General features: G+C 44.9%; 1 protein-coding gene across 7 annotated transcripts in view; it reads left to right on the top strand.

Annotated features, from left to right (window-relative positions):
- Window positions 1-4922: 4922 nt before the first annotated feature.
- The window catches only part of TLE3 (TLE family member 3, transcriptional corepressor), a 58310-nt gene continuing 43676 nt past the window's right edge, over window positions 4923-19556 (top strand). For 4 of the 7 annotated variants that reach the window (XM_036734926.1, XM_036734924.1, XM_036734925.1 and 1 more), the window contains exons 1-4: window positions 4969-6121; window positions 6782-6882; window positions 7521-7584; window positions 8889-8933. In XM_036734926.1, coding sequence (XP_036590821.1) covers window positions 6098-6121; window positions 6782-6882; window positions 7521-7584; window positions 8889-8933 — 234 coding nt within the window. In that variant the 5' untranslated portion in view covers window positions 4969-6097. Of the gene's footprint in view, window positions 6122-6781; window positions 6883-7520; window positions 7585-8888; window positions 8934-19556 lie in introns of all 7 variants that reach the window. The other 3 variants (XM_036734922.1, XM_036734920.1, XM_036734923.1) reach the window with 2 other exon arrangements.

Here is a 19556-nt window from a genome sequence, read left to right as displayed (position 1 = left end):
CTGGTCCTGCTATTTATTATTTTCTGGACTTTGGATATCACTTCTTTAGCCTTGGTTTCTTTTATATGCCAAATGAAAGTGTTAGATTAAATCAAGGTCTTAATCTGAGGTCCTTGAACTTGTTTAAAACTTTTTTTGATAACTATATTTCAGTATAACTGGTTTCCTTTGTAATCTTACATATTTAATTACCTGCATTTAAAAACATTCTGAGAAGGAGTCTATGACACACAAAAAGGTTAAGAACCCTGGATTGGATGATATCTGTAGTTGTTTCCAGCTGTAAATCCTATGGTACATTTAAATTCTTTCTAGTTTACTGATATCACAAACAGGAAAGCTATAGATCTCCATATGGTTTTTCAAGAAAAGAGATGAATAAGGCAAATGATTTTAGAAAGGGATAAAGAGCCTCTGGAGCATCTTGGAAAGAGGCTTAGGCATCTCCTCTGCTGCCAAAAAAGAGATGAAAAATCCTCAATCCTGGGTCACAGGCAGTATAAGGTCCTTCAAACACTTTAAAAATTAAGGTTGGAATAGGGTTGTGGGTGGGGTGGAATCCGGATGCTTGGTTGTTCTGCATTATTCCCAGGGTAAATTGCTCCTTCCTCTGGATCTATTTTTGGGGTGTTAGTGTGTAGTAAGAGGCTGATGGTGGTGGTGAAGATGATATAACAGTAATAACAAGGGAAACCCTTTATTATTAATAACAATAACGAGACAATGACCAACCTTTCAACCAAGGGAGAGATTTCCTGGAATTTTTGAAAAAGGAGATAATCTCTCCTCCTTGGGACATCTGAGCACTGCTCTTTGAAAAATCAAAGTAACCAAGCAGTCTACAACCCCTGAACCTGCCAAGCCAGACAGCTCTATTTAAGGAAGGGACAGAAGGGAGAGGTTAAAAAAAAAAAAGAAAAAGAAAACTCAAAATAAAAATGGATGCTGTGATCAGCCCTGAAAATAAAAGGCCAGAGCCTTACAGATCTGCTGACGCCAGTCACAAAAATCAGTAGCAGTAGTAGTTCAAGTCTGGGGCAAGCCCCCACCCACCCCCACGGAAGAAAAAAAAAACCCAACAACTTTTGCCTCTCCTTTAATCCAGGCCTGGATTTCCTTTTTGCCCTGGTGACTCCCGTGTGAGCCAGGAATTCCTCTCCCACGTGGGGTGGACTCCAAGGTACTCAATTAGGCAGCCAATGAAAAGTCAGTTCTCCAGTAGCAAATGACCCTGACACTTCTTGTAACATAAACAGTTGAAACGTTTCCAATTAGAACTGGAGACAGAGACGTTTGAACTTTTTTTTTTTTAAATAATTGTCAAGCGCCTCGGATTGTGTGTGTGTTTTCTTTTTCCTTTCTCAAACACCAAGGTTAAAAATGTTTTTTTTTTTTGCTCAACTTGCCTTGTGGTATGGAGCAGAGGTGGGTTGGTGAAGTTTAGAAAGAGATCCTGACCTCTTCTCTCTGTACCCCTTAGCTTTTCCCCAAAGCAAAGAACATGGCTTGTCCCTAAAGACAGGAATCCCAGGATTGGAGGAATTGTTTAGGACGACCAATCGAGGTAGTAATCTGAGGTCGGAGCTTTGGAAACCTCAGCATCTAACACTTTTGACCCTTCTCAGGTGGTTTTACCGAATAGCAACAAGATGAAGCTGGTTTCAGAAAAACGAGAGATAGCCCTGCATGGGCCTCAACAAGAACCAGAGAAGGGAGAGCAAAGCCGGTTTTCCTTTAGGCCAGAATTCTCCACCTACCTGTGCAACCTAGACCAGCCCCAGCGCTGCTCAGTGGTATTCCTTCAACACCAGTCTTTCTCCCCACCCCCACCCAGGGGAGGGCAAAAGCCAACCTGGGGACGCTGCATCTTGAAGACATTATATTTAATAAACGTGAGACTTGCATTACTTCTTCCTGCTTCCCTTACGCTCCACTCTCTACGCCCCACTTCTTTTCGTCCCAAATAGAGATCTAGTGTTGGTTCCCCCCTTTTTTACAAGGCCTTAACAATCTTCACTTGGATAACCATCTTGAAAGGGTACCTTTTAATTTAACCCCTCTCCCAACACCGTCTTTCTTGCTCTATCTCTGCTGTGAGCACACCAACCCATCCTACTCAAACCAGCCTCTCCTTTTCCAGACTCGACGACAACAAAAACGAGTCAGGTTCCTTTTTCATGGGTTGAAGAAACTACCTGCTTCATGTGTGTTGAGATGAGGACGGCTGAGTGTTTTTTTTTTGTATGTGTGTATTTTTTTTTTACCTTTTATTATTTAAATTGATACGTTTCATTACTAGGGAGAAAAATAAAATATTCCTTTGATACACAAAATCAAATTGATATTTAGCCTCTGCTTACTTTTTTATGCATGGCTCCTTTATACCACATGGTAGTGACAGATTGTTTGAGCTGGAAGGAAAAGCCATTCAAAGCTAATTAAGCAGCCATTCCAAGCACTATTTGCAAGCGGGAGGCTCAGAAGCCCAGGCATTTGTCAGCGCTCCCCGCCCCGCGTGGTTTTGACTGACAAGCCCTGCTGGAGAAAGACAGTCCCCACCGACTGAACCAATTGGCGACTGGCAGCTACCTCAGCTATCTGTGATTGGTTATTGGAGCCTGGAGGGGGGGCGGAGTCGGCGAATCCCACGTGGGGCACCTGGAGAGGGAAGGGAGGGGTGAAAAGGGGAGGGTGAGCCCACCCGTGACGTAAGGGGGAGGGAAGAAAGGGGGGGGGGGAGGAGAAGAAGATAGAGAGAGGAGCCATTTTGTGTCTAATAGATGCTGTAGCCAGATGTTTGCATCTGCCGAACCGGGTTCTCCCCTTCACTCTTTCAGCTCCATACACTATTTTCATATTGATGTAAATAAATAAATAGATTTTAAAATATGGTGTTGGCAGGGCCTCGTTGTAGTAGAGAAACAAGTGTTAACTCTTTAAGAAACTGAGGCACTCACGTGTAACTCCTCTTTCACCCTCCCTCCCTGGACTCCCAGTGTTGGAAAAGAGATCGCATCCCCCTCATTAAGATGCAAGCGCCAATCTCCGCTCTTAATGAGAGGAAAATATAGATCCAGGCCGAGGAAATAAGCTCGCGACTGCGCTCGCGCGTGTCCTCTCCGGTTCTTCTTTCTCTCCAATTGTACCACCACGCCAACATGTTGGGGAAGATCCTTTTTGCTAGCTTGCCCGCTTGTCCGCCTGCCCGCCAGCCTTTCCTCCTCTAGCCCGGAGCTGACATGGTTTATTGATGATTTACAGAAATGATAAAAGAAGAGGTGGTGGGGGTGGGGAGGAGAGCATTGGGGAAAAGATTGAGAGAATAGTTATTGGCTTTCACCTGGCCACAATTGGTTGCTCAACCCTGATGGTTCTATGTTTGAGAATCCAGGTTTTTGTTCCTTTGTACAAGAAGGAAGAAGAAGGGTTTGTGTGTGTGTGTGTTGGGGGGGGGGGAGTGTAAGACAGTGTCTTTTCTTTTTAATCACACACACACACACACACACACACACACACACACGGCCTTCTATTTTTCCTCTCCAGATCCGGCCTGGAGTAACCCCGAGATAGAGTGATAAAGGACTATCGGTGATGGGTTTACTGTTTCCCGTTCCACCTACCCCTCATCCCCGCACCCCCCCCCCCATGCCAGCAACAAGCTGGCCCGGGAGATCAGTTGGTCTTTCCCACTCAGAACCCTACGACTGTCAGGGTATAACCAGAAAACGCTCTGGGTTAGTTTAGCGCGAGCCTGTGCTAGGAGGTGCATTGTCAGACCCTCAGTCATGTATTTGCCTTGGAGCATTCTAATCCTATGGTGTGGAGTAAATTTAGTCCTCCTCTCTAATAGGCTTAATAAAATGCTGTGAGAGTAGATAGCTTCTCTGACTGGGGGGTTGGGGGGGGGGCGGAACCCTCTTCTGCTATCCCAGAGATGCTACTATAAGCACTGCTTTGTAGGGAGAATGCAGGGATATTCAAATGATATTTAGTGAGTGTGTAGCTTTAACGATAGTTACCCAAGTACTTGACCAGGACTGCTCAGACTGGAAAGGAGACCAGGGTTCAGGGATATGTGAGTGAAACAGGTAGTCCGGGTGGAACCGGGTTGTTTCCATTTTTTGTTAGCAGCCAACCAAGAGTTCTTCAGACCTTCTCACTACCCATCTCACATCAAAGCGGGTGTTTATTTTGCGAAAAGACTGGAGCATGAAAGAGAAAATGGGGCGGGGGTGGGGGGGGTGGTAGGTTGAGGAAAAGAAAGGGCCGCCTGGCTATTCTGAACACATTTTTAAATGGGGGTGGGGGGGGGGAGAAGCAACTTTGGGAACAACCATTTTATCCGCACTAAATCTTGTGAACTGAAAACATAAAAGTGACAAAGCGATTCTGTTTGTTTTATAGTATCTAATTGGACTGCTTTGCAGACCTAATGAGATTAGAGGGAGGAATCGTTCGCCGCCGCTGCAGAATAAACTGATACATTATTACAAGCCACAGGTTTTTTTAGAATTGTAGAGAGTATGTCTTTTTTTTCTTTTGTTATTTCTCTTCCTTCTCCCTCCCGCCAAATAATTATTTGCTAGTGGATCGTGGGAAAAAAAAGAGGAGGGAAAAATCACCCTAGCAGCCCAGGACCATAATATATATCTATTTATTATATGTCTTTCGGTTAATTCTTGATCTGAGGAGCGCTGTTTTTCACTCCCATGCGAAAGTCACCAGCGGGTAGGGGCTGATTGCTACTTTTCATGCATAGTTTTAGACACAAGAGGGCATTGTGACGTCGCTCCTGCAAACACCCATTCGCAGGCCGAGTTCGGCCGCCCCACGTGGGGATTCCGCGCTCCCATTGGCCAAGGCCAGGCAAAGCTGCCACATTATTTTGTTACTTTTCAGTCCCTATTTGGAACTGCTCTCGCGGCAGTTCAGACCTCGTGCTTGTCCCCCTAGCCTCTGTCTGTGTGTGGTATCCGCAAGGTCCGGGGCACTTTTTTTTTTTTTTTTTGGTGTGAGTGTATGTACGTGTGTGTGAGTGTGTGTTTGGGGGTTAGTAGAGGAAAGAGGAAAGGAGAGGGGCTGAGTGGAAAGCCACAGAGCTCTCTTGTCTTGCTGAGTCTTTCCTCTTGAGCGTCTCCCTTTTGCCCGTCCTCCGAGGCAGCAGCAAGAGGGCTTTCTTGTCTTCGGGATTTGCCATTCTTTGGCTTTGAGGAGAGCGAATTTCTCTCCGGAGTGGACCCTGGCTAGTTCCTTCCTGCGCATGGTGGAGTTAGTATGCCAAGCAGTTGAATCGAATCTACTCAGAAGCGGCTTTTCTCCAGCTCCGGGAAGGGAATTGAAGCCACAGCTACCGCGGAGGAGCAGCTGGGTTCTCTGAGGGGGGTGGGGGGAGGGTGGTCAACCGGCTGAGCTGAGCTCCTGTCCTCACTCCTCGGCACTCTCACCGCCTCTACTTGCTACCTTAGTCCTTCCTAATTCATCCTTTCTCCTCGGAGAGAGCTTTCTTCGGAGCCAGCCCGGAGCCCCGGCTACGTTGGACATCTTTTAAGCGCTCCTGTTGGTGTTGAGCTGTCTGGTCGTGGCCCCCTCCCAGCCCGGCGGCAGTGATTCGGGGAAGGGGGTAGAGGAGGTCAGTTGTAGCTGCATCCACTGGTCTTGGGACTCCAACGCAGGACACCGCACCCTCCCCCGGTGAATCCGCGGGGAGGACAAGGATGTCTACGAACCCCCCGAGTCTGACTCCCTCTTCGCACTCGAGGGAAACCGGCCGGCTCCTGGCGGCCGAGCCCTAGCTAGACAAAGACAAGGAGACCCCCCATTCCCCACCCCCAGCAAGCTCGGCCCCGGCCTCCCCGTTCGCTTTTCTGGAAGGACTTTTTTTTCCCTTAATTTTTCCTTGGCTCTTTGTTTCTACTTGTGTCTGGTTCCCGAGCCTGGGATATTGTTCCGAGAGTGGAGTGGGGGGGCGCGGGGGAAACCACTCAATTTCCCTGCCGCCCCCTGGTCCGGCTTTCCCTGCTCCCCCTCTCCGTCACCTCCCCGGGTTCAGGTCTCTGTGCTTCAACCTACTCTCGCAGAATCACGACCCCTCCCTGCGATGTATCCGCAAGGCAGACATCCGGTGAGTAATTGTAACTCGATTTATTTAATCATCTATCATTGGAGGGTAAATGAAGCTGTTTATCTTGCACCTCCATTTTGCTTGTTACCTTTATGGTTTGTGTGCGTGCGTGCGTGTGTGTGTGTGTGTGAGAGAGAGAGAGAGAGAGAGAGAGAGAGAGAGAGAGAGAGAGAGTGTGTGTGTGCGCGCTCTAACACAAAGAGGGAGGAAAGGGGGGGGCGAGGGAAGGCTGGCGGACTGGCGGACCGAGATGGTTAAAGCCTTCTGGTGCGCTTTGGTGCCGCTGGTGTAGAAGGATGAAGTGCTTTCACACATACACGCCTTCTGCCTTCCCCCCCCCCCCCTGCGTCTAAACAAACAGTGGTTTCCCCCTCCCATTCTCTCCTTGGGATGCCGCTGGGATGGAAGCCCTCTAATGGAGGGGAGTGCTTGGGGTGCCTCTTCTTACGGTAGCTAAGAAACTTGGGTCTGAGGGGAGGATCTGGTTTGGAGGGTTGTGTAGACCGGAGGCGCCGCGCGGATGGGGTGGGGGGGAGCTCCAAGGCTAAGTGATCAAGAGAGGCAGGACTAGGGGGCAGATGGTGGCTGCTTTGCCTGTCCGGATCCTTTAGCTGATCTCTTTACTCCTCTCTCCCTACGTCTGTCCTCCTCTGACTCTAGGCTCCCCATCAACCCGGGCAGCCGGGGTTTAAATTTACTGTGGCCGAATCCTGTGATCGAATCAAAGACGAATTCCAGTTCTTACAAGCTCAGTATCACAGGTAAGGTCCGAGGTGAAGGCTGGGAGCTAGGCAACTCCCCAGGGTCCCTCAGCATACTCTTCTTCCCCTGTTACCCAGGGGTTCAGAAATCTCGGAGGAGAGGAGACTTGGGGTGCAATCCTTCATTTCCCCATTCGGAGCGGCCCCAATTTAAGCGTTTGTCACCCGGAGGCTCCACTCTCTACCCTCAATACCATCACTTCATTCCCAGAGGAGTTTGGGGTAATTTTTGAAGGGGATTCAAGGGTGAAGATTGCTCCCTGCCCCAGTGCCAGGTTTTGATTTTAGGATCCTTCACCACTTTCTTTACTGACCTTCCCCCCCCAAGTCTTAAAGAAAGTTGACCCTTCTTTTGGGAATATTCTAGGTCCTTTGGCAGGGTTGAGTGGAGAGGCAGGTTTCTCTCTGTCTTCTTCTTGCCCTCTGCTCAGGGGTGGGGGACCAATGTTGATGAGTTGCTTTTCCAGTGCCAACTGGAAATTGGACAGTGCTCTGGACAGGTAGAAGAGTGACTTTTAAAGTCCTCTTTCTCGCCTGGCACATTTACTAAGACCCTTTCTACTCTCCAACCCCAACTCCCTAAAAGAGTCTTTGGTTGTGGGTAGGTTCTGAAAATTATCTGGTTTTGATCTTTATAGTCTTAAAGTGGAGTACGACAAGCTTGCCAATGAGAAGACAGAAATGCAGCGCCATTATGTTATGGTAAGAGCTGCTCTACCGAATGGCCCAGGGTTGGGAGTTAGGGAGTCGGGTGGGTGGGGGGCTGGTCCTCGGGTGGAGGGTGGACAACAGGTAAGGTCAGACTGGAGCCCAAACATGGGGCCTAGATAGGTACCATGCAGAGGAAAATTTGGTGTGTGTGGAGGGGGAGAGGAAGGAAGGTGGGCATTTGGTAAAGAACTGAGAACAACCTTTTGTCTCTGACTCTTTGCCCCTCTTATCCTTGTCCCTCCAGGGTTCCTGGGTTCTGTCTAGGATGCTCAGCAGCCAAATCCCTCTGTCTACATTAAAGGGAGATGCTGCTTTAATAAAAGAGACACTTTAGCTTGCAGTTGTTGGGGACAGAATCAAAAGGAGAACTGGTCCCACACACTGACCTCTCTCCAAGGGTCTATTACTCTTTTTTGTTTTTATTTTTACTTTGACACTTCCCAGATGTTCTCCAGTGGTTGGTTGACCCAATCCTGTATTACATCCAGGGTCAATTTGCCTTTGTTTTGGGTAAACTCCTAACTTTTGGAATCTGTTCAATAGCTTTACTGCTCACTTAGCCTTTTGGTAAAGCCAGGGGGTCTGGCCTTCAGGGTCTGGTCTGGCCTTAAAAGCCCTTATAAACCATTCTCCTTCTCTGACCTCCTTTCTCTTAGCCCCCTTTTAAGGAGCAATGAGCAGCTTTTGTGGATAGGCTTGGTATTCTACCCCACTGTCAGCCCTTTCCCCTCACCGCACCCCAAGCCAAAACAAAACTTGAGAAATCTTTTTTCACCAAATCTTCATTGGGGGAAGTAGGTGGAATGGCTCTTCTTTTTATATCCCTGAGATTATCACAGCAAGTCTAGTCTTCAGTTTGTAAGTGAGCATAGAAGACACTTAAGCTCTTCTCCCCCACACTGCTTTCCACATAAGAGGCCTTTGACACTGTGCTAAATAAATAATTCTTAGAGGAAAAGAGGTAGCAGTGTCCCAGTGTACATAATATTCTCTGTTGAACTCGAACCTTGTATCAACAGGATGTGTGGCACATGTACTGCTAGGAGGGAGGGTGATCGCTATTCTCACTATATATATGTTCTATTTGGTGGTAGGAGAAACACTTGTTCATTGTTGGCTTCTGGGGCCTCTGTAGGCTGGGTTATTAGTTTTGATTTAAAACTTCCTTGGCAAATCTATCATAAGTACAGTCTGGCCAGAAACCTTCCTCATCACAAGCAGCATTTGAAGAATGAATAGATTTCTGTGTGGTTTGTTCATCGTTAATGTGAATACTTTTGGCTTTTTTTTAACAGTACTATGAAATGTCCTATGGTCTGAACATTGAAATGCACAAACAGGTAAGTGATTGTTCCCAATCTGTGAAAAGAATACATTAAAAGAGAGAAACTTGGTTGAATTGCAGTGTCTGTGGAATTTCCTGAGTTAATCTCCAGTTTGGGAAGTGAGGTTAGCTACCTCCCCTCAACCCCCTCCCCCCTCCCCCCCTTGTTGTCTAAGAGGACTTGAGGCTCAAACTACTGCTTGAAGTGGTAACCGTAGGGCACCTAGTTTTCTTAAGCTGCTGAGTTGGGTTTCTCTCATTCATTACAGAGAATGCTACCCAATTGTCAGAGGCATCTGATTTAATGTTTAGGCCATACTTAATTGAGAAGTTGTACACAAGATGGAGGCACCCCTTAGATCTATCTGCCTTATATCTTGAAAGTGAAGGGGTGCCTTGCAACTCTTTATCTGCTTTTATGTAAAATTCTCTAGAGGAAGTGCTGGAGGGTTTGTTGGGGGGAAAAAAAGAGATGTTCTACCTTGATAAGATAACTGAAGGGGCCTAAAGGGCCCTAGGCACAGGAGTGTAAAATTTACAGGAATGAAGCAACTGAGATTAAGCCTGCTTATTTACTCTTAACTGCTTACTACTTTTAAAAGCACTCCTCATTAAGAATTAAAGGAGAGACCTGATTAGAGTCGAGCTCCACTTTGGAATTCTGAAGTTAAACCAGTTTCCCTAGTAGGGGCATGGTTTAATGGAGAGGTAGACCATCTTCTATTGTGGCTGTTCTAACTACAGTAGGCCTCAAACCGAACAAATACTAATATCCTTTATCTCAATGCATATCTGTAATCTGGCACTATCCCTGGGAGGGGTAAAGGGTGAGGCCCTTGGTATATTTATATTGGTAGGAGAGAGGCTGACTGTAATTTGGCCTCCGGGTGATTTGCATTGACTGCCCATGCTGATAATGAAGGCTGGTTGGTCTCTTTCACAATTGGTGTTCCAAAGTTGTTGGCTAATACTTTTGGCAACTCTGCTCAAGTGGACTTTCTACTAGAAATTTAACTTGGCTATGAGGTTTAAATTCTGTTCTAGTTATGCAAGGTGTCACAGGTAGGAAGATCACAAGGGAGTCTTGGAATATATTGGAGCTGGGAGGGACCTTTGAGATCATCTAGTCTAACCCCTTATATTTTGGAAGAAACTGGGGTTTCTAAATGCTTTCTACCACATCTGGATACCTCTTTAATGATCCCCAAGTGGATGGCCTAGTATTTTATTGTTGTTGTTGAGTTGTTTTAGTTGTGCCCAACTGCCCGTGACCCCATTTGGGGTTTTCTTGGCAAAGATACTGGAGTGATTTGTCATTTCCTTCTCCAGCTAATTTGACAGATGAGGAAACTGAGGCAAGCAGGGAGAAGTGACTTGCTCAGGGTCACAGCTAGTAAGTGTCTGAGGTCAGATCTGAACTTGGGAAGATGAGTCTTCCTGACCTCAGGGCCCAGGCTGTATCCGTATCTACTGTGCTGCCTCCATGCCCCTATTCCCTGGTATAGGTACCTATAAAATCCTAAAAGATTTCTCAGTTGGGTAGTTTGGTAGAGACTCCTTTGGTGATCCTAACCAGGAGAAGGGTGAAGCAGTGAAGTTAAGACTATAGTGTGACATCTTAATGAACCCTTTTAGGATGCTTCTTCTAGATGGGAAGGTTAAAACCAACATACAGCTTTGTAATGGGATTATTTGAAAAAGTTTAACATTTGTGGGAATAATGTGGGAAACATTTGTGGGAGTGTGGTATAAAGAAGAGGGCTGAACTTGATTCAGCTCCAGCTCTGCTACTCCTTATGTGACTGGGCAAATTCACCTCTTTAGACCTCATCTGCAAAATGGCAAGATTGGCCTAGATTCTGGTACAATAAAAATGCCTAAGTGTGTTGAGTGGAAGAGTGTGTGTGTGTGTGTGTGTGTGTGTGTGTGTGTGTGTGTGTTGGGTGTGGGGGTGGTGGTGAGGGCCCAGGCCTAAGGAAACTAAAGTCCTGTCATCTTGACTCCTTGTCTCCATTCACACCCTTTTCCCCAAGAGCTGAGTTTCTTGGGTGTGTTTAAAGAGGGTAATTGCACCCAAGTTTAAAATTTATAGCAGCAGTTATCCTAAGAGCCTTATAATTAAGGCGTTATATGTTGTTGCATGTTGAGTTCTGCTTGGTGTTTGGACTCCTGTGGCCCCAGTAAGAGTGGATAAGATAGCCCTTTGGCCTAAACTAAGGAATCCTGCTTTGATTGATATAATGTATACATAGAGATGAGTTTTGTAACAATCCCAGTTTTTTAAGTCTGGGGCCTTGGCATACTCAGTATCCAGCAAAAAATGCTAGTATAAAATCTTAACACATTAGGCATGTGATAGTTTAAGAAATGAGCCCCTCGGTTAAAAGAGCCTTCTCCAAATTCTTCTGGTTGATTTGGGAATTAATCTATTGTACCTGTGAGTCATTGGCCCAGTGAGATTCTCTCCCCTCTCCCACTGGAATCTGGCTCTGGGGTTGGCCCAATCGGGCATGAGTGTTTTCTGTTTCTTAGACTTCTTGTAGCTTTAACTTGCAAATCTCTAAGTTGGGTGAAATAACCCTGTGGCAATGCAGGAACAAAGGCAGAAGGAGGTGAGGAAACCCTGTGATGATAAATGCAACCATAAGCTAATAGGGCTTGTCACTCCCCTGGCTTGTGAGAGCTCTGCAAAATAAATCCTGCCACTAATTGTAGTGTGGGTACTGGGTGCATTCAGTGGATGGTGGTTAGGCCTGAGCAAACAAGTTTATCAGCTGACCTGTTTAGCGGTTGACTGGTGTTTTATCTGCACACACAATCAAGTGACTGGAGTGCCTGAATTATTCATGCAGTGTCCTGCCCTCTAGACTTGACTGTTCGTGTGATTACATCTGCCTGGAACAAACTGGATGGGTACTTCTTTAAGTAGAGGGGTGGGAGGGGGATTGTCTTGTACATTTATATAACACATTATCTACATAGCACCTTCTGGAAGTGCTGGTCTTCAATCCACAGAGCAGATACCCTCCCTCCTCACTACCACAACTACATTTTTTTTTTTCAAATTGGACATAAAAATGGATGCTCATTCACATTTCTATGGGAAATGCCAGTTGGGTAGGAACCACAGGTTTGGCTGGATGGGCCCTAAAGTATTGACAGAGGGCAGCCAATGATGTGAGCTCAGTCCATTTTGGTTTTTATAAACAAGCTTAAATGTGGATTTGGTTGACTCTTCAGTGTCTCTGTCTCTCTCCCTCTCTCATAGCCTTCAGATCACCGAGAGGTTAATAAATGGTTTCCCCCTCCTACTCTTCTGCCTCCCTCCCTAATTATGTCAAAGTGTAAATTACAAAATCTCTAGGGCTGGGCTGGCCCTGCTGCCCTTGCTGGGATTTCAAGAGGTCATCTGGTCCAACCCCCAGCCTTCAGGCAGAATGTCAAGATGATCCAGGAGAGCTGAGAGCTTGCCATTTCCCATCTTTCTTGTTCCCTGTTGTTTCCCAGCAGCATCCAAAAATAATAAAGTTAATTGAGGGACAAATCCCAGAAAGATGCTGAACTTTCCTACCTTAAATGAGCAGTGGTGATGATAATGATAATATTTTGGGTCACTTGACTTTTCCAAGTCGAAAGGCAGCACTTGAGGACCTAGAGGGCCACATGTGGCCTCGAGGCCACAGGTTCCCCACTCTTACCTCAGAGTATTGAATTTTGGTCTGTTGTGTAATTCATCCTTTCTTTAGTTTTGGACTTTTTTGGGTGGAGGGAGGGAGGGGGTTTCCATGATACACCCAGGGACAACTCTCAAGCTTCATTGGTGTTCTCAAGCTTCATTGGTGTTCTCACTTCAGCAAAGTTAGAGGAAAAGCTTTAAGCACTTTGGATGGACACTCCTCTCCTCCTCCTCCCCAACTTTGGCAAAACATAGCAAGATATAGATAAGAGAGTCTTAACAGGATGGGTAGCCCTGGAAAGACTGATCTGTTTTTGTTGGAGGGTATGCTGTCATTGAGGACATCACAAATCCACTTCATTATTTGAGTCAGTTTTAAAGAGTGAGATTTAAGGCATTTTAGTTTCAAAGCAACATTATGTGCTAAGAGGAAAATGTTCTTGTTCCATAAACCACCAGACTTCAGTAAAAGGGCTTTTTAGTGAGACAGAAGAAAAAGATCGAAGACTCACTCCTTGGCTGTTAGGAAGCCAAGTATTTAGACTACCACTGGCTTTTATATTAATATATAAAGGAGCTGAGGCTATAAACTTCATGTACAGAAGTGCTGAGTACCTAATTTAAAGTTTTATAACTGTGTTGGCTTGCCCTTTTTGCACTCATCATGTTTTGAATTGCTAGTTAGATTTAAATATTTGTCCAACTAATGATTAAGAATGCATAGTAATCCCCATGTGTCTAACTAGTTATCCTAGGTAGATTTCCTGCAGAGAGTGAAGACAGCTTGTAAACTTCCCCTGGGGTGAGGATGAAATGTTAGCACATCAGGTTGTATGGGGCCAGAGGGTCAGGAGACTTGGGTTCTAGTTCTGTACCTTGCCATTGGCTAGTTGCATGACAAGTCACTTAACTGGATCTGTATCTCATTTTTCTATTTCAGGTGGATTGTGCTATAGATTGAGGCCTCTTCTACCTCTAAAATTCTACGGTTCAATATTTTGACATTCAGGTGGTAGAAGAGGGCCATAAAGATTCCTTGGTAGATAATCTACAAGAGTAGTATGACCTTGAATGTACAGTATCTATGTTGGAGGGTAGCTAGGTGGTAAAGTGGATAGAGTGTCAGGAAGACTCATCTTCCTGAGTTCAAATCTGGCCTCAGACATTCCTGGGCAAGTTACTTAACACTTTTTGACTCAGTTTCTTTATCTGTAAAATGATCTTGAGAAGGAAATGGCAAACCATTCCAATATCTGTGCCAAGAAAGCCCCCAAAATAGGGTCAGGAGGGGTCAGGACTGGACATCAACCATAACAGCAAACATTATTGTACTCTGAATACCTGTAGGAATCCAGTGTAGTGTTTTGCACGTAATGGGTGATCAATAAATAGTTGTGATGTATAGAGTGAATTAATTTGGGTTTTTCAAATTCTGAGAAGACCTTGTTGGTTGGTTGGTTTTTGAGGGGGAGGAGTAGGAGAATCTAGGGTAAGATGATCTGAGTCCGTGATAGTTTGAGAAAATACGCTTAAGGGTTATCTGCAAAGAATAAAGCACAAGTATTTGAGTGATCCAGGCCAAACTCTGAAATCTTTGCCTTCCTTGGTAACAGAATTTGTTTGTTTGTTTGTTTGGTCTTATTTTGTTTTTTAATATACACTTGGAGTTCAAGTATATTCTATCATAATCCTTCTGATTTATGCATTATAGTCCTGTGTTCCCAACTAGATTATAAACTTTAGGGCCAGGACATTTTTCTTTCTGGATTCATTGGAGTGTCTAGTATAGAGCTAGGTAGGGTATATAGTAGGTGGTTTGGTGATGATTATACAGTGGTGCATGGTCCAGTGACATAGCTGGAGAGAGGGCTAGGTTCTAGCTCCGATCTGAGCCCCTTCTACATAGGAGAGAATTGGACCCAGGTGATCTCAGGTCCATTCTAGCCCTAAGATTCTTGGGCTCTGTGTTCACCTTCCATAGGACCATCCAGATATGGCCTCTCTCCCATCCACTGAAGCCTTATTGGGAGTTGGAGCTCCCTTCTTTCCCTGTCATCTGAGTTGGCAGCAGACTGGCAGTCCCAGTTCCCCTGGACTTCATCTACTAGCTTGGACTTTATTCCCCAAAGTGGCATTGTGTCTCCTTTCTGATATTGGTAATTCTGTAATGACTGGTTGTGACCCACCCCCCTCCCTCATATTTAATTCTCATCAGTATAGCTCTCCACTTTGCTATTAATGATAGCAGCCGGCAGAATAGCTTTCAACATGCCATTGACAGTCTGGTTTAAGAGAGCACTTGAAAGAGTGCTAGACAGCTGAAAGTACCCATAATTGTGTACCGCAGTGAGAACTGCCAGCTCAAGGGCCTTGTTTTCATAGGCTTAAAGGGACAATATCTGGTTTTCAACAAATGCTTCTAGTGACTTACATCCAAGATGATTTCTTCTCTTGTGTTCTCCCCCTTTCCTCTTTCCATTTTCATTTTTTGGTCTTTTTTTAGTGGAAATATTCAGCCTCTTAGGTTTTTCAAAATACGGGTATGTATATATAAGTGTATGTCTGTCTGTATATACATATATGTGCATATATACACATATTTCATGCATTACACATTATATAACATGCATATGTAGTATACATAATAGATGTATACATACACATATATACATATACATACTTATACACATCTTGTGGGGGAGAGGGGAAAGGAAAGCATGCATTTACATGGATAGCTCCTAAGGATAAACCCTGTCATTGATCAGAAATGCTCTCTGGACTAATGCCCGAAGAAATTAAACTGAGGAGCAGATTCAGACTAGGTTGGACTATCCACACCTTGGGGGTGTTGGGTAGGCGTGGGACCTGAAAGGCTCTATAATACTAATTGTCTTGGGAACTCCGATTGAATTTTGAGAATTTGCCTGCTTCTCCTTGCTGACTAAGTATACGAAAAAATAGTGGGTTTAGGTTTGGACCGCAAGTCTCCCCAAGTCATTCAGTATGTCTGTCTGTATAGCTCTCAGCTAAGGCGAAATTGCATGATGAATATGGAATAAGTGCTTTTTGAAGAAGATGAATGATTTCGACTTGGGGATCTCTGAGGTCCCTTCCAGCTCAGAAATCCTGTAATTTAGGACCTCTCTATTTGGCACAGTATTGACACAGGAGAAAAAGTACCATATCAGCATCCAGGAAGTTCAGGGCCAAGATTAGAACATTGCCTAGCTCTGTGACCATGGGCAAGCTTCTGAGCCTGTTTCCTTGTCTGTAAAATGGGGATAAATGATGCTTGCAACCTCATAGGGTTGTGGGGGAAGCATTTGGTAAACTTTAAAGCGTCATATAATTATGAGCTATTGTTGTTATCCATAATTTAATTTCATTCTGTTTTCCTAAATAATTTCCTTTGGAAGACCCTTCCATGTGGTTCTCACCCTGCAATTCAATTCATATTTATTGAACATGGCGCAGTTCCAGGTGTTCTGTGCCATCTTAGAGATCTTAAAATGTTTAGAGCAAGTAAGAATCTTAGTGATCTAGTTCATTGCCCTCCCTTCCTCCTTCTAAAGATGAAGAAAGAAAATGAAATTCTGAGAGGCAAAATGATTTTACACATAGCAGTCAACAGTAGCCAGGACTTCCACTCAGGTTCTCCTGACGTGACTCTCCACCCAGTATCCATTCATTCTTACCAAAGCGTAACTAGGACCCAATTTCTAGCTTTTAAAATCTTACCCTTTTGTGGTAGTCTTGACCGTAAGGCTTTTACAGCCCTGTTATTCTCCTATGTAACAGCTTATGGTACACTCTGTAGAAGTCCAATTGAAAATTAGGATTGTCGATCTTGCTAATTTCAATTTTGATTTTATCTCCTCACAAGAGCAGCCCAGGTCCCCCTGCACCCTTTTGTGTCCAGAACCCCAAGAGTAGAAGATATCATTATAGATTGACAGGAGTCAGAATTGGGGGTGGGACAGGAAAGAGGGCTGCGATTCTTCAGTCTTTGTTAAAAAATATCATTTTTTATACCTTTTGTGTGCCCAGTCATGTGAAATACTACTACGTGGGATATAAGGGAAATCAAAGGTCCCCTTGCAGTGGAAACAAGACTTAAATATATCAAATAGTTAACACTCTAGGACCACACGTAAAGTACGTGGCAAGTGATGTGATACAGACTCCAACTTCAGGACTCTGAACAAGGCAGAGATTTGTGAAGGGATCTCTCCACTGAGAGGGGGTAGACTTCAGTCAGGCCTTGAAAGACAATTTTGAACTGGGTATTTGATAAATTCTTAACTGCTCTTCTTTCTGAAAGGGGAAAGTGTGATTTTTTTGGGAAGAGGGAATTCTCCAGAGCTTGGGAAATAAAATGTTGGGCTCCTGTCCAATTCAATAAATATTCATTGATATCCTACTATGTGCTAGGCACTAGGATACAGAGAGAAAAATGGAAAAAACCTTTACTCAAGGATCTACATTTTATTAGGGGGAAATCCAGGACTGAGTCACGTGATTCTCTTCCTGACAAAAAGCCCACCCCCCACCACCAACCCAAGAATAGTTGTTGGAGTACTAAGTACATTCCCTTGGTGCTCATATGCAGTTGTGGCATCTCTCTCCTCTACCCCTGTCCCCCCCCCCCCAAATTTTTTAAGCCTTTAGAAAAAACTGAGCCCTTCCTTTTCCTCACCTCAAGTACAGAGTAAAACAGAGATAGTTTAGGGGGAGAAAAGATGTGACTTTTGCTTTGGTTTGAAAGAGAAGACTTGTATGTAAGACTCTCAAAAGCAGCTTTGCTATTCTTTCTACAACTCTTGGCTTTGAACTCTGTCAGCTCTCAGTGATACCTGGTACTTGTGTGTAGTGCCTTTATAGCATGTGTATTTTCTCAGGGAGCTGTGATCCAGCAAGGAATCTATCCAGATTATCCTGCTCAGTGTTTTATAAACCTTTGCAGATTTGGAGCTCTTCAGGGACACCTGCTTCTTAAGCCCAAGCCGTCTGAGGACTCTGCCCAGCTCTGCCTCCCTAGTTTCTTCCAGTAGGCTATCTTCCTTCCACTGGAAGAAAATAAAAGTCCCTCCCAGGTCTCCCAAGAGGGTCTTAAGAAGACAGGTCAGGAAGAAAACAATTACAGTTTTGCTACCAATAAAATCACATCAGGAAAAATGACATTTCTTCTAAGAGTTACTGGTGAATGTTTTGGGGAAAGTTATATACCTGGATGTTGGGAGAGGAACCCATTGAATGTGGGTGTCCTCTTTGGATATGGGAAACTGAGTTACACAGGCTGGTAGGAGTTCCCCTGGATCCAGCACTTTTTGGACTGGGATTAAAGTGAACTGGGACAAAGGGCTCTAGAACTCAGATGTGAAGTAACAGCAATAATCATTTAGATAGTGCTTTATATAGCGCTATAGTGGTTTGCAAAGTGTTTTATATACGTTGTTTTAATTAATTTTCAAAATGACTCTGTGAAAGTAGGTGCTATTTTTATACCCCTTTTACAGATGTGGTAACTGAGGCTGAGAGAGGATACATGACTTAACCAGGGTCACCCAGCTAAGAAATGTCTGAGGCAGGATTCAAATTCCTGTCTTCCTGACACCAAATCTAGCCATACCTAGTTACCTAGAAGTAAAAATTATCTTGCCGTATGTAGCATGGAAGAAGCTTGAGCATCTGGGCACTGTCTGCTTTCTGACCTTGGAAGGGATAGACTAGGTGATTTGTTGTTCAGTTGTGTCCAACTCCTCTTGACTCCATCTGGGGTGGTTTGCCCTTTCCTTCTTCAGCTCATTTGACAGATGAGGAAACTGAGGCAAACAGGGTTAAGTGACTTGCCCAGGGTCACACAGCTAGTAAGAGTCTGAGGCCAGATTTGAACAAGGCAAGATGAGTCTTCCTGACTCCAGGCCTGGCGCTTTATGCACTGTGGCGCCACCTTGCTGCTCAGGTGACTTCTAGAGGTCCCTTTTAGCTCTATGATTTTAGGGCTTCTCATTCAAATAGAGATAGGTGCCTGCTCATTGCTGATGGGCATGGGACAAGCCTTTAAGGGGAAAAAAGCATATTTTTGTAAGTGAATACAATAGCTAAACTGAAGCACGTGACTGGGGAGAGTTGGGGGAGTCTTTTGCCCTTTTCATTTCACAATGATAATAGTTAATAATAGCTCACATGTATAGAGCGCTTGACAGGTTCCAAAGCCCTTTCCTCATAATAGCCCTTTGAGGTAGGTTGTAATTTAAAAAAAATGTGAAGGGCAGCTGGCCAAAGGGTATGCCAAATAAGGGTGGCTTGGTTTGCTTCTCATTTTCCTACGCTGATACACTCGCTTCTCCCTTTTTCCTTGCTCTTCCCAGCACAATTGGAGCCCCCCTCCCCCAAATTCCTTCTCCCAGGGGAGCTACTATAATTAAAAAAAAACCTCAGCATTAGTTCTGATGAGAGAGACCCCAAAATTCAATTTAATGACCTACCTCTGTGTAGTTTACTTTAAAAAAAAAGCAGCCTGTTGCTGGGAGAAGGAGATTTGCATAATGTTCTAAGGGGATTAGGTGGCTGGGGGTTGCCATGGCAACCCCATAGTGATGAATTGAGATTTTTTTTGTGGCAGGAGTTGGCTGACGGCGCTAAACTCTAAGGGGGGCGGTGTGCTAAAGAGGGGGGATGTTGAAGGGGTGGGTAGCAGCAGGAGGCTCTGTCAGAGAGGGCCCTATTGGTTTTTAGGATTCAGGATGAATGGGCAGTGTTTGGGGGTATGTATGTGTGTGTGGGGGGAGTATATCCTATGAAAGCTTCTCCTGTTTCTGGTTATACAAGCACTCTCTTTGAGAGCTTGATAGACCTCAAGCAGGAGTGGGGGTATGGGAGGGGAGGATCGTAGGGGGTGAGAGGCAAGCAGATTTAAATGTGTTTGGGAACTGAGAAATTAAAGTGAACAAATATTTAAAG

Source organism: Trichosurus vulpecula, chromosome 8 (genome assembly GCF_011100635.1).
Source record: "Trichosurus vulpecula isolate mTriVul1 chromosome 8, mTriVul1.pri, whole genome shotgun sequence".
In the NCBI taxonomy this organism is placed as follows: Eukaryota; Metazoa; Chordata; class Mammalia; order Diprotodontia; family Phalangeridae; genus Trichosurus; species Trichosurus vulpecula.
This window is presented reverse-complemented; position numbering and strand designations above follow the sequence as displayed.